Source organism: Macrosteles quadrilineatus, unplaced genomic scaffold (assembly GCF_028750875.1).
Source record: "Macrosteles quadrilineatus isolate MER2022 unplaced genomic scaffold, UCM_ALF_1.0 Scaffold_1__1_contigs__length_201487025, whole genome shotgun sequence".
Classification (NCBI taxonomy): Eukaryota; Metazoa; Arthropoda; class Insecta; order Hemiptera; family Cicadellidae; genus Macrosteles; species Macrosteles quadrilineatus.
In genome coordinates this window covers 81,576,873-81,592,970 of record NW_026542594.1, presented here as the reverse complement: position 1 = coordinate 81,592,970, position 16,098 = coordinate 81,576,873, and the positions used below count along the sequence as shown (strand labels likewise).

The 16,098-nt window shown below is 36.6% G+C and overlaps 1 protein-coding gene across 2 annotated transcripts in view; it reads right to left on the bottom strand.

The window, feature by feature from the left end:
• LOC128983675 (uncharacterized) overlaps positions 1-16,098 on the bottom strand; it is a 114,879-nt gene that overhangs the window by 39,985 nt on the left and 58,796 nt on the right. For both annotated transcript variants that reach the window (XM_054403070.1, XM_054403071.1), the window contains exon 2: positions 9,425-9,708. In XM_054403070.1, the coding sequence (XP_054259045.1) occupies positions 9,425-9,708 (284 nt within the window). The remainder of the gene's footprint in view (positions 1-9,424; positions 9,709-16,098) is intronic.

The window sequence follows — 16,098 nt, the reverse complement described above, 5'->3', positions numbered from 1 at the left end:
TAGTGTAATGAGATGTGGACACATGAAAAAACAAGTAATATTCTTGACTAAACTAATTAGTATGATACTAGTTGTTTCCAGTTAATAATCTTAACTATATCTCAATATATTAAACAAATTTAAATAACCTTTTAACTCTTAACTTATCACTACGAAAAAAAGAACAAACTTTTAAAAGCTAAAATTTTAATTACAATAAATAAAAATGTTAAGCTCGGTACTGTTTTAATAAAGGTTCTAACAGAGTAGGCTTACAGAATACTGACTGACCAGTTAAAATTGTCATCTTACTTTTAAAATGTTAAATGAGAAACTCTTCCCATACTATGTTTTTTGTTAACACTCTAACGTCTTTAGCCAGATGACTTTGGTTTCGTTGTTCTTTAACCATTATTTTTTGATCATCAAAAGCGTGGCATCTTGACATTGCTACGTACAATGCCCATGCTGAAAGCAGGGCTCTGGCATATAAAGACCAGATTTTTCAAGTGTCTGTCCTTGAATTTTTGTAATGGCCATGGCAAAAGCGACTCGACATGGGAAATGTCGACGTTTGAATTTTAGGGGAAAATTCCCTTCTGATAGTTCTAAACGTAATTGGGGCAGTAACACTCGTTTTCCAGCCGAACTTCCAGTAATAATTTCAAGATTTAGGACTTTGTTATTCATCTCTTTACCATTAATCTGGTTCCATTAACCAGTCCTTTTTGTGGATTTAAATTCCTTAGTAAAATTACAATTACACCTTTTTAAAGGCATAATTTGTGAGGAGGCAAACCTCTTAGTGCTAAAGTGTGAAGCAATTCACCAGGTATATGTAACTGGCCCCCCTCTTCTTGAATCAATGTGTCCACTGAGTAGTAAACTCGACTGTCATTATTTAGTTGCTCAACTATTTTATTATTTATTTCGTCACAACGTTCATTCTTTGGTGAAAGTAATGCATGATTTTTTTGTCTTTTTTAAAGCGTCTTCAGAGAATCCTTCACTGAAGATTTTGTCAATGATATTTTCATTCACAAAACATTGTGGTGGAAGAAGTATCAATGCATCACCAAGATCATTATGATAGCTCTCATGGCCATTCCCTATTCGGAAAAGATATTCAGCAAATATTGATTCCCTTGGATTAGCTCTCATGTTTTTAGCAGGTGAACTTTTTTTAAACATATTGGCCATAATGGTGATCTATCCATTTCATCAGTCATCATTGTATTTTAAAGTAAACTGAATAAACGGTATCAGCATTCTGACACATACTTTCTCCCATAAGTTTGTCAACAACCTTTATCATGTGTAAGCGGTGAGAGTAAATATACGGAAATGGGATTTGTACAATTTTGTTCAGAATTTAAAGGAATATAACATGCTAAATATTGATCAAAATTGTTCTGGCCATTTTTGGGAATATCCGATTTTTCTGTTATTTAATTGAAGTATAGGGGGTTTTATGGGAAAATGACATAATTTACAATAACATTTGAACAGTAATTTTTACAGAAATTGGATTTGTACAATTTTGTTCAGAATTTAAAGGAATATAACATTTTAAATTTTGATCAAAATTGTTCGGGCCATTTTTGGGAAAATCCGATTTTTCTGTTATTAAATGGGGGTTTTATGGGAAAATGACATAATTTACAATAACTTTTGTACCGTATTTTTTACAGAAATGGGATTTGTACCATTTTGTTCAGAATATAAAGGACTATGACATACTAAATTTTTATCAAAATCGCTCGGGCCCTTTTTAGGAAAATCATATTTTCCGTTTTTTATGGGGTTTTATGGGAAAATCCCTATTAAAAATAAAAATTTCTAAAAAATAAAAAAAACTATCAAAATTGTAAGGACTATAACATACTATGTTAAATAAAAACCGTATTTATTTTTCTAAAATCCTATTTTTTGTTATTTTATGGGGTTTTATGGGAAAATAACATATTTGACCATAACTTTTGAACCGTAATTTTTACAGATATGGGATTTGTACCATTTTATTCAGAATTTAAAGGGCTACAACATACTAAATTTTTATCAAAATCGTTCGGGCCATTTTTGAGAAAATCAGATTTTTCCGGTTTTTTATGGGTTTTTATGGGAAAATCCCCATTAAAAATCAAAATTTCAAAAAAATAAAAAAAAACGCCTGGAGATACCATAGATTAGAACCTACATACCAAATTTCATCGAAATCGGACCACAGGTGTAGTCTCTAGCTCTGTACACATCCAGACACACAGACACACACACACACACACACACACACACACACGCACAGACATCACTTCGAAAACCACTTTTTTGGGTCCAGGGGGGCCCAAAACGAATATATCCACTCAAAACTCAAACTCGAAAATTTTGACGAAAACAATACTTTCTCCATATACTATGGTATAGGGGGAGAAAGTAAAAATAAACAGTAAAAGTAAATATTAAAATGATATAAAAGAGGTTATTTTTATGAAGACAGATGTTTTTAAAAGGAAATGAATCATATGTTTGATAAACTTAACTAAATTTTCACTTATATTTAAAAACTAGCTGTGTGCCCGTTCTACGCACGGGGATCTTATAGTAGTCAGTTGAAACCTTCTCATATTAAGATTAAGAACAGCAATTAGTTTGCATATTTGCAGATATGCTGGCAAAACTATTATATTATAAACCTTCGCAAATACAGTATCTGACAGTTCAAGCCAAAATAAATGCTTCGCAATTAAATGTCACCCGGATCGTGTTGGTCCATATGTCCAATGATTAAACTAAAAAATCTTTTATAGATCCATGAAGCGTAGCCCTAAAGTAGGCCTATAATTGAAAGTTACTTTCCACATCGGTTAACTTAAACGCATTTAAAGTACTACCTCAACCTCGCCATTTAACACTTTATTCCGGTTGACATTTTCAGTATCAAAGGTGCTCTTGTCCATTCCGTGAAACACTGAGAAATAAGGACATTAATGCGTTACCAACATACAACAAAACAACACAATACAACAATCCAACAAAGGCCACGGACTATTGATACATAAACAATATAAAGGCGTAAACAATTCATGATGGTTTGCCCAACAAATGTTTTACTCAAATAGGTTATCATTTTCTTAGCATACCGGGTAAGCTAAGATTTGGAATCCAGACAGAAAAAGCAAAACTTATACAGAGTTAAGACATCACTTAAATTGAATACGGACGGCTCTAATAAATAAGGTGCAACACCAACGATATCAAATTTGTAAACTACCGGTTCTAAGGAAAAGAACCAGTACCTACGTAAGAACCTACCTAAGAACTATAGTAAATCGGACCAATTAAATACATTAATATCTAGTCCCGAGGTTATTGATCTCTTGCTTTTCGATTTTCTCGTAAAAAGTTATAGCGTAAACTTATCGGTGTCAGTTTGAAAAAAAGCAACCTTACCCAAACAACTTTTTGTTATTTAATAGATTACGCATTCTCTAAACAATGATTAGTATATCTATTAACATTAGAAGGAAATGTGACGAAAATCACACAATGTTGGGGTTTTGGTCATTTGTAATTTTATTTTTTGAGTAGGTAGGCCATGTACTCTATGGACAAGTACCGGTATCAAGGATCGTCGTCAAAAAGGTTGTTATGAATAAATATGTAGGCTTACGTACCCAAGATATGAGCTATGGGCCTATTGGCTGTATGGTCCAGCGATTGCATCACACGGTGAGTAGAAACAGAAAGTGACACATTGGAAAAGCGAGTTTAGCACTTCCTCTGTTAAACCTCTGTTACAATCACCCACTGCAGTTGTGATTTTTTACTTTACACTTTACACAACCGCCATTGAAGCGCCGTCAATGAGTGGAAACCTTTTTTGTAAGCTATTGGCGACGATCATTTCAGTGTCACAGCCCTATACAACACTGATTCAAGGTCTTCTTCTTTCTGGTTGTCAAAACTCAAGAAACATTTTATACTCAAAGAATTTCTGGTTCTGATTTGGACGATGTCTAGTTATTTAATTTCATTTACGGTTACACTATTAGACTATATTATTGCACTTGCGATTAATTAAATCCGTTATGTAAGAAAAACGTTTTTAATCTCACTTGGTTGGGATTTGCTTTCAAAACTTGATTCGAAATAGTTGCGGTATTTGTAAACAACATTTGTAAACATGTCATTGACAGCTAGAAAAAATAATCTTGATCCGAACAGCTGTTCGTTATTTCATAGACGATTATGTGATAAAAATTGAACGAAAATTTGACAAAAATCGCACAAAACTGCATTTTTGAACGTCCGTAATTTTATTTACAAAGTAGTGAGGCTATATTTAAATCACTAAAGACACTCTCGCCAATCCAGTGAATACATTAAAGACTTGGATCTTGATATGTACTCTGGTTTTCACGGAGAAGATTGCGTAAAATGCCATCTTGAGTGTTACAGACAAAGGGACAGACAGACAGACAGAAATTGAGATAAGACTCGTTTCTGCTTCTTTAATGTATAAAACGTAAAAATAACCTAAAAGTATATAATTCTGAGCAATGTACAGACAAAACTCTAATTTTATTTATATAGATGCATGGAAACTTTAAAGTCCAATGGGGCGAAGCACATTGAACTGAGCGTGACAAAAATTATTCCATGACTTCTTCAGATAATTCCCTTTAATTTGACACATCAATCATCAAAATCGGTTAATAAATAAAAGAGATTTGCTGTGCACAAGAAATTCCTTACGGAATTAGAATAATAGATTATTTAAAGTAGTATAAAATTCAAACTTTCTTTATAGAAAATACTGTATCATTGTCGACGTATCGCTCGACGTATCGCTCGTATCGCTCGTTTGCATCATTTTCGATGCCATATTACGGATGTGCAGTCTTGCTTTGTGGTGTCGTTGTATCAGCCACAGAGTAAGGTCGTTAAAAGATACGGCCTCAAGATTTGTGAAGCACTAAATAGGATTGCAATAAAAATCCACATTGCGGGTTGATAAGAATCAGGTACTTTGCAGCACAGAACAGGGACGACTACTTAGCAGCTCCTACGCTACCACGACCGACGCCAGGACAAACATATAACTGTCACATTGACATTGTAGACACTATGCACGTTGATGTTATATTGTCTATTGAACATGAGCGAGATACTACTTTAATTACCACTACCAGGACAAACAAAAACATCACATTGTAGACTGACAAATACAACACCATCACATTGTAGACACTATGCCCGTTGATGAGATGTCTATTGAACATGGACGACTACTTCTATTACCACCGCTAGGACAAATACAAAAATATTACATAACAGACACTATGCACGTTGATGAGATATTGTCTTTTGAACATGAACGACTACTTCAACGGATGGTCCATACTAACCGCTCATTTTGTTTTGTTACAGCTCAGCTATTATATGGATTAGATAGATGATTTTTGGGTTTGAGTGGTTTATTAATTAATAGCATTTTTTTGTAATTAAGTTTGTCAAACTATTTAACTTTTCTAATGGAGGTGGCATAAAAATAAATAATGGATGAAATCTACGCAATGTCAAACTATCGTCGGTTATCGTCAACTCGCTATCCCCCGGTTGCAGCTCCCCGGTCCCCAGTCCTATAGCCTTGTGATTTCTATTTGTGAGGCTACTTGAAGAGCAAGGTTTTCGCAACGAAGCCCCAAACTATTGCAGATCTGAAGAACAGTATACGTAAGAAATTGCCGCAATACCAATGCCCATGATACGACAGGTGATTGCATGTTTCCAAAAAAGATTGAAAACATGCTTGGATGTCGGTGGACATCATAATATGAGGGATGTCATATTCCATAAGTAAAAATGGTTTAGCTATGTAATAATTTTGTAAATATTTCTTCGAGTTTTGATCAAATCTAACTGCTATTTTACACAGTGTTGTTTTATTTATTACTTCACACACGGAAAACAAACATTGCTTAGATTTAACACATTATTTTATTTTTATGCCACCTCCATTAAAAAATTCTAATAGTTTGAACAACTTATAGTTACAAAAACGATATTAGTTAAGGAACCATTCAACGCAAAAATCGTCTCTCTAACCCATGAATTAGCTGAGCTGTAACAAAGCAAAATGTTAGCGGTTATTATGGACCACCCGTTATAACTAGACCGCCAAAACAACATGAAATCTAAATTAATATGTAGACATTTTAAACGTCGATGACGGATGGTTTAACGTCACCAGGATAAACATAAAACCGTCATTGGAGATGTTATGAACGTTGATAACGCCTTTGCCAGAGCGAACGTGAAAACCGTCACTGCGTAGAAACTGTGAACGTTGGAAATAGGATACTCACTTCGTAGTAACTTTTAACGTTGGCAAGAGATGGGTTGGTAGTTAGTGGGCTACCTAGAGTTTGGTAACATTCTCCTTTCGATTTATGTTCATGTGCAAGCTTGAGTTAGGTCTTGATGACGAGATTCAGGTGGAAGCAGTTGCAGTTTTATAGAGCGTCGCGCGACCATGTGTTGGTTGGCTTGCGGTTTAACGAGCAAACTTTCCTCTAAACCCTCGCTAAATGGCAACTGAGCCGAGTGCACATAAATTGTTCTCTAGCCGGACAGACATTTATTGCAAAACCGGGCATCTCAGCGGCCCCACCTCCGACCCTGCGTAAATCTTTTTGTGATTTGTAATAAAATGTTGGCGCTGCGTAAAAATAAATAGATGGAAATTAACTTTGTGCAGAGCTATAAAAATGTTTATTGCAAAAATACAATTTATGAAAGGACAACCCTTCAACAATATACTTAAATATGGCAGTAAATCTTAGATTAATGTTGTATTGACCGCGCCCACCTTTGCCAAAATACAGTCGCATGGGTGTATGCTACTTATCACGTACTCTAATTTTCGCCAAAATCTTTTTTAGTTGTAAAATAAGACTAAGCTAGTTAGTTAGAGTGCACCTTATTTTTCAACTAAAACACCTGACATTTCAGTTATTTGTCATTCGACCTTGGTGATGAATATTGGAATTTTTAAATCTATATATTCACTATTATAAAGGAGAGGTTATGTGTGTCTGTCTGTCTGTGTGTTTGTATGAGATCAACTCAAAAACTACTGAACCGACTGTGCTCAAATTGCACAAAAATAAAGCTACAGCTCCGAGGATACATATAGAACTATTCCCGCTTCGATATTGACCTAGGACCCGCGGGCTTTCTAAGTTCTGAGGTGAGAGATTTAAAAGTAAATATTGATTGGTCTCCATGGTAACAAAGAACAAACCTACAAAGTTTTAATGTAAACAAGTAGAACTGTCAAAGAATTTTGATTTCACATTCCCACACAGCTAGTTCAAACATTAACTACTGCACGAATATTAGAACAGAAAGGGTATGGATCATAAATATAAAATAATGATGTTACTCACATGCATGTAAACATTATTTCACATTGCTTAAATGGAGCTGTCAAAACATTATGTTAAAGTGATTAGTAGCCCTATAGGATTCTTTCAGTTAAGTCATTTGTTTATGTTTATGATCCATACTGAGTCTGTTCTAATATTTGTAAAATGCTGTAATAATATTTTACAGGGAAAAAGTGATTGTAAAATAAATTATTCATAGACAAAGGAAATAAATAAGACTCTATAATCATTGCCGTATAAAGCTAGGCTCTTATCTTACTGAGTTTTATGAGAATTATCTTTTAGATATATTTTTGAGTAAGAACATAGTCTATGGTAAGAAGTAATAAAATAACCCTGATGCAGAAAAACCTGCAGACGAAGCCAATTTCCATTTGCCTGATCATAATTTCACAAAAGTTTGTCCGAAAATTACACTATTGACAGGTTTGGAACTATTGTGATAGCTTTTCGTTTACAGTACAAACCATTCAACATGTTATTTCATTATACTTTAAATCTATCATGGATTTTGTATCCTAGGTAGCCTAAATAAGTGTTCACAATCTGATTCAACCAAAACGTACTATTATCAAGTTAAATTTCGTATGTAAATAAATGTATATAGTAGGTGTGAAACCATTTTAAGGCATTTCAAAGAACCAACATTGTTTCTTCTGCATATTGACCTCGTTGAGAGGCTCGGGTATTGCTGCTAGTGCTAAATTAAAGTGTTCACGACATGTTTTTTTTTTAATTTATCAATTCTTTGGTTATTTAAGTTATAACAATTAAATCGGCAGCCATTTTGAAATTTTAAATTTTATTAACTTATGTTTTCCCCTTAATACGAGTATATATCTCTTTAAGTGTAATAATATACCTGGATACCAAGTTTTATAAAGATCGTTTGGAAAATTTCAAAGATATAAATGTAATGTATACAAAACTAAATGGCACATAAGTGGGTGAATATAGACACATTTTTACACACATAATACACTCATAATATGGCCTTTTTTTATTTAATTTGGTTTAAAAAATCGTATCCCAAAGTCCTAAGACCTTTTTGACACCCTGTATATGGTGCATACTCGAAGTTGTTAAAGGATTCTATTCTTGTTCCTAAGAAACATTGTACGAACCTTCAGTGCACTTTTACGTTCTCGCAGCTAGTCTGGGCGCGCGGACCCTTCAACTTGGGGTTGTCCGCGCCGGGTCCGTGGCGCGCGGACCCGCCCCCCACGCCAAAGCCATGAAGACAGCAGTGAGGCGCTGAACAACCCCAGTGTGCCGTGTGGGCCGAATGTTTTTGGAAACGAGCAATAAACACTCCCCTCTACACCCCCTGCCCTAGCGCGGCCGCGCGCCCAGACTAGCTGCGAGAACTTGTACACGAGGCCGGTAGGCAGGCAGGTACATACCTCCCTGGCGGACAAGACAACTTGAAGACGGATGGTTCTGGATAAATAGGGGTGAGCTCGATACATGAAGTTCGTGTTTCCCTATTGCTATAATACCGACAGCGATACCATAAAGAACTTAATTGTTTTTATTTTGACGCACAATATACATGTTTAATTAAAGTTCACCAGGACGTCCTTTTTTAAAGAGAGAAAATTATTAAGAAGTTTAATTATCAGATCAGTACGAATATGCAGCTACACCAATAAAATGAAATTGATGTTTGCGTTCTGCAGCGTAACATTAGATTTAGCTTTGTTAAAGATATGGGTTGAATTATCATTACAAACTCTACTTTAACTTTGAGTAATCTTAAAGCTTAAACTATGCTAGACAAGAAAGAGCGTGGGAAGGAAATAAATAGAATTGTTTCTGATTAATGCTTTCTGTGTAAACAAAAAATGCAAGCTACTTACTGTACAGGACACGGCGGGAGTTATTATACATCGATGGTCTAGAGTAGCCGAACCTTAAATGTGACTTAGCACTTAGCATACTTATTATATTATGGATCTTTTGTTATTACTGGGTCAAGGTCAAAGTAAAACACAAACCTCATGCATTGGGATGGCGTACACTGGGTGTGCACCTGGTTGGTCGAAGGGAGCCAAGATGCTTCTGAACCGAGGGTAGAGCCCCGCAGAGTAGACCGTGTAGGGACTGTATCTGTTGGAGGAGGCCAGGGAGTGGTATTGGCTGACGTACTGTTTGTTGTGAGGGTGAGTGACCACGGGGTACAGCAGAGGATTGAAGTGGTCCACTACGGGGGTGGCCTGACGTCGGAATTTCTCCGGGGTCTCTTTGATAGTAGGGCAGGTCTTCCTCAACTCTTCTTGAGCTGCAAAGAACAATTACTTGGTCAGCTGGTATCCACAATATTGATCATATATCTATATATATAATACGTGAAGCCGTTTTTTGTTAACGCAACTCCTCCCTTATTTGTAGACCGATTTTAACGTTTAAGGTGTCAAAAGTTTCGTCTCAATATGTAGTTTTGCAATAAGGTTTTAGAATTTTAAAATTCCTATTCTGAAGGGCGTGAGACCCTCTCAAAGGTCGGATTTTCTCCATAAGAAATACATAGGAGAAATTTAAAAGCCAAAAACAGCTGTTTATAAAAAAAACTGCTTTTTGGGAGTAAATATTAATGTTTGTAATATTTATTCAGAAGGTTAAGACCAAGTTAAACCGGTAATCAGTTTTGTAGGAAGAACAGAAAATGCCTCAAGTTCAAAGAAGAAATATTGAAAACGTAAGTAGGAGACAATTAATAATAAGATATCTTATGCGTATGAGGAGAGTAGAAATAGAGTGGCCTGGTCTAACAGACACCCATCCAGATACACATTCACTTGGTTATCCTACTTCCTACTAATATTATAAATGAGAAAGTTTGGATGGATGGATGTATGGATGTATGGATGTATGTTTGTGACAAGTGAACGCGAAAAATACTGGTCGGATTGGGCTGAAATTTGGCATGATGATAGCTCACATTCCCGATTAACATATAGGCATATTCTTATTTCAAAAATCCTTTCGGGCTCCGCCCCAATGGCTCTGGAGTTTCCCATGTTAACCTTATGAGAAATGGAATTATTGAATATTAACAGCTGTTTCAATTAAACAAGTTGGTTCTGTTCTATGATGTTCAAAAGCATTAAAGTTACAAGGATTACCAACAGGGTGCAGCACTATTATTTCTTTTTTATTTATGACAACAGCTAATTCGCAACCAAAAGGTGAGTGAGCGTAGCGAACGAACTTCAACCTGGAGGCGAGTAAGCGTAGCTAACGAGCTAACCTGAAGGCAAGTGAGCGCAGCGAACGAGCTTTAACCTAAAGGTGAGTGAGCGTAGCGAACGAGCTCCAACCTAAAGGTGAGTGAGCGTAGCGAACAAACTTCAACCAGGACGTGATTGAGCCATGCGAACGAGATAATCTTGAAAATTAAGAAGTTAAACGGGGCAAAGCCCGCGGGTTACAGCTAGTATGAACAATATTTGCCAGTTCTGCTATACATCGACGGTTCTGCTATGCAACTCACTTTGGAAGTGAAAAAATGTACGAAGCACATAGTGTTGTCACGGTGGTAAAGTAAACTTGCCTAATGTCAGATCAAATGAATGCATGCAAGAAATGTTTACTTCTGACACTGACAAAACTAGATATTTCAAAACATTCAGTATAAACTATATTTAATGCCTAGTAAGATTATACCAAATCTTGGCAGACCTTATATTTTTATTGTAAACTTATGTGTTACTCGCTCTACTTCAATTGAGAAAAAACGCAAATGGATATTTTACTTCTAGGTTATTTTTCCAGTTACTCGGGAAAACTTATACAAGGTCTATTGACTGAATTTACCAACACAATCCATACATTTCAAGTCAAAAATAAGAAGTTTCAACAACTAATTTGCTATTGAAAGTTTTAGTGGCAATATTAGACCAAACATATAAGTGAAGGAATTAGCATTTATGTATTCAACGATCGGGTTGTTACGGCCAAGTTTATGTTTATGATTTAGGAAAGACAAATAATATACGCTAATACGAAAATTGCTATCCAAATCGTATAGCTACAAGCATAGATGAAGAGTTATCTAACCTATTTCGACAAATGAATCGATACTTTCAAAACGTTGGGACAGGTATTTAGAGAAACTCCACTGAAAAACGTGAGACTGACAGACAACACGTTAAAATACGTTAACCAACTTTCAATGGTGTTGCTGCTTTAGCCTATTCAAAGCAGATTATGCCACTTAAGTTGGCAAAAAATGGAGCACATGAATTGTTTGATATCACCTAACTTTTCAGGGTTCTCCACGAAGAAAATTAGTTTGATTAGGGGGATGTCTCAAATCAAAGAAATAAAATGATCCAACTTAAATTACTAAACACAGGTAGTAGGCCTAAGGCAACAGTTTTCTTCAATTCTCAAAGCTGGAAAAACTTTGTTGCAACATGTTAACTCGAATTGAAGCAGATTGTTTAACACTCATTAGAAGTTATCAATTGCAACTGAGAGCAGAAATAATGTAGGTGAACCTTGACGACGCAAACAGAGATATTTAAAATTAGTTACTAACAAGTGTTTAAACAACTCTAAGATGTAGCTACAATTGCTCGAATTTAAGCATAAAGTTTTCCTAAGCGTTATGTTTCATACTTTGCGGCTCATTGAGCCGCACGGGTTCTCTAGTTACCAAAGTATTCGTTGTGAACACGTTTTCTGAATAAAACTTCTAATACTATTTTAACATAAATTATTAACAGTGTATCCATTTACTAGCAATATTGAGCGGAGCGGAGCATATTAATTCAATGTCAATAATATATTTGGTTCGCATAAATGGAATGCCTATTTACAGATTCTAAAGTCAATGGTACGTCTGGTTCACGTAGACGGATTGTCTAATTGCAGTATCGAAACTATGAGTGTTATATTTGGTTCACATTAATGGAATTTCTATTTGTAGACTGCAAATAGGAATTGCAGTACATATTCAAAGTCTACATTAACTGCTTGCTCACATAAAATACTGTAAAAGTTATTTACAGTATCCAAACGCAATATGGTGCATCAGCCTAATTCCGGCAACCCTTATTATTGGTTATTCATTTTGTAGTAAATTATGCTCAATGCTATTAATCCGATTGTTCTTCCCGTTTGTAGTCAGCTATTTCAGACGATTCGTTGACTAACATCATAAGGCCCATGTTAAATTTCTAAAGTTTAAATTCACGTAGGGAAAAGTCTTGAGGTCCGATTATTACCATTTCAGATTTATACCTTGGGTACTATGACTGTGTTAAATTTCGTGCAGATCGCTTCAGCCGTTCAGGAGGAGTATTTGTAAAACAAAAGCAGGAGTGTAGTATAAGAGCTTCGCTCGCTTCGCTTCGCTCCGCTCAATTATTACCTGGAGGATTATTATCGCTGACACGTTCATAGGTATTTATTTCTCTAAAAATTTGCCTAATAATATTTTTTGCAACCTTTCTCTAATTTTTGCAGATTTTACCGATTATGCCAACTAAAGATTGTTCTTGTTGACTTTCCCCCTTCTCTTCAAAGGTTTACGCTTAGCTCTCAATCGTTCGTTGCTATTAATTTGTTCTTTGTCCTGATTTATAAAGAGTTCTCCCTACAAGTACGATTTAAGTTTAGTGAATCTTCATATGGAAGTAGCTATTACTGAAGGTGGAACGGTAAGACCATTGACTATCCACCTCTACGGTAGAGGTGTATAGTCATTGGTATGACCAACATAGGTTTTCCATTTCGATGTCCCCAGAGTCCAAAAACACTATTCGTTCAAATTTTTGTCCCGCTTTGATGAAATTAGGCATGAATGTGAGGGCGGGATGGACTTGAACAAGTCCGCTAACCAGCAAGATAGTTTAATAAGTGTTATTAAGTGATATTTTTATATTGAGATCATGTTTATTTCTTATGTCTTTGATTTAAGGCTGCTGCCTTGGTACTACTGCATAGTTTTAATTAAACGTCAGTCGTCAAGTTTTGTATTTCTATGCTTCCGGGATTTAGTATCGTGTTGTATCTCATGAACGAACCAAGATCAAGATGTAACCTAGTGTAAAGTTATTACTTTTATTTTAATAAATCTAAATTTTTACTAAATGCCGTATTTTTTTATATTTTTTTTCTCAAGTTTAAACTTCAAAAGCCTAGAAATGTAGATTTTTTATTGTAGACATCATGTAAAAAACCAAATAAGAAGTGGAAATTTCCTTAGTCTACAGGTTTATTGTGGTGGCGGTATTTAAAATACACTAGTCCATGTAAACACATGGAATTCAATCAAAAATGATTGGTCCAACCAACCTGACTTACCAGAGCTTACACGATTGACCAGGTAGCATTTGTCATCACTATTCACTGCTTTACTACAAGGCATGCTTAGACTATACAAATCCCGGACTCTTTAGGACATTCCGGGTTTAAAAAGTGGGTTATGATAGTTGTTTTACCTTCGTATTTTTTACCCTACAGCCCATCAACGATATGGCCTACCGAAGGGTTTCATAAAGATGTAGGATAATTGATAAGAAGCTATGGAGAGGAGCATTAAGATATTAGTAGATACAACCAATTTATTTGGAGGTGTGATTTTCTCATTGAAAGCATTGAGAAATCCCAAACCAAACCCTTTCTCAACTTATGAGTAAGACAGGCAATGCCTGACAGATTTCCTGCTCATGCGACCTGGGTGCGATGCACATTGAACTGAAAAACATTCGGCCGCCGCGCCGGGGGGACATTGGACAGCACTACCATTGGAAACCTTAGAAGCAAACAACACTTCAACAACTATAGGTTTGGACGAGGGCCCTCCTAGGTACCGGTAGTTATAATATTTTAACGACGTCCACAAATCCTAAATTATTTAGGTTTAGATATACCTATGTAAGGAGGGCTAGGATCAGGTCCTGAGCAATACATCGGTGAACTTTGTATTTAATAATATATAACCTAGCTAACCCCCCCCCCAGGCCCTTTAGCTAACCTAGTTATGTCACTGTGTGGTATGTGCACTCAGTTGTATTTAAAAAGGCTGTCAAAGTTCAAAATCTATAGTATTACGTTGAGCTGGCAAAAGTTCCTCAATAGCATTGAAATAATTTCGAAATTTTTCATACAGACAACTATTTGACCTCGCCTTTATACTAAACCAATTGAACAAGTCAGCTATCTCCAGAAATATCCCTTGTATATTAATTGCCTTTATGTTAACTTAGGTCGTTGGGTCTTAATAAGCCATCTTGGGCATTCATTTCCTTCAAAGGATTAATATGTAGTTATTCGTAACGTCAACAATAACGACTGTTTAGCTAAAGCCAGAAGAAAGGGCCAGGTGCTGCGGCCCGCGGCCGGCACGTTTATTGTTGCAGGCGATAATCGCAGGGACGTGGTTCGGCTGACCCGGCTACGTGCTTCAAGCCCAAACACTCCTGTCAGTGGTGATGAATGATGAATGGCGACTGCCTGTTGTTTCAACCTTGTCATTTTATAACTCATGTCAGAATGTTGTTGGTAATGTGACACGATGTGTAGTTTTCATATGAAATATGCCAAACTCGAGACGTTTGGTTAACTCTATTCACCAAGCTATCCCCCGTATTTTCTGGTAAGACTTTGAGTCTATGTACGACACGTCCACGGTATCTTTGACAATGCCAAACGTGGTTGTTTATTAGGGATTATACAATTTTGAGCCATCGTCGTGGAATAAGTCAGCAAAAGGGTAAATCCACCTTTAGTCGTACACCAGAATTTAGTAATCCCATTATTTGACAAACCGTTTGTTTTGCTAAATAATGCCGTTTGTTCTGTGGTCGGGACGGAATAATTGTACCAGCAGTAATTGTGTGACGTCAAATTACGTCGTCGCGTAGCGTGGTGCAGTTCCAGCGACCCAAGAGTAGTGCCTCCGAGCAATGGCACGTTTTATTAAATCACAGCACAGAGAATGTGACAATCAGAGGACACTCTCGTGTGAGGCATCCCATAGTTTAAGGGTAGTGAGCTAGGCATTAGGCAGCATTGGTATCAACGGACGACGCTGAACGGAAAGATGGAGGAGCAAATGGGGATGGTACGTAGCATATAGCTATCAAGTCACCTAAACACTCTACCGATGTACCGGGGATTGTTCATTATCTGTGATCACGTCACCAATATTTACTTTGGAAAACAATACCCTAAAAGCCTTTGAACTGAAACAGCAGCATTCACTTAACAACTAATGACACGGTTTTCTCATTTCTCTTGACCAGAAAACATATTTTTCCTACAGTCACCTTCCGGTCTTCCGGTCATCTTCCTCAATGTCCTCAGAACCTCAGCTTTAGCGCTCAGTGTGTCGGCTGCGGAGTACGCTGCACCAGTATGGAATGCATCGTCACATGCAAAAAAAGGTTGACATTGCAGTCAATGACATGGCTCGGATTGTAACTGGGTGTTTGAAACCAACCCCAGTACACAAACTCTATCCTATCGTAGGGATCGCCCCTCCGTCAATCCGACGTGATGTCGCTGCTGACGCAGAAAGCTTGCTGTCTAAGCAAGAGACAGACCCTCGTCACCCATTACACGGCCACCAACCTGCAGAGCGACGGCTTCGGTCCAGAAAGAGCTTTTTATCACGGACACGAGTCCTGGATGGATCACTCTCAAGCAATCGGGTGGCAAG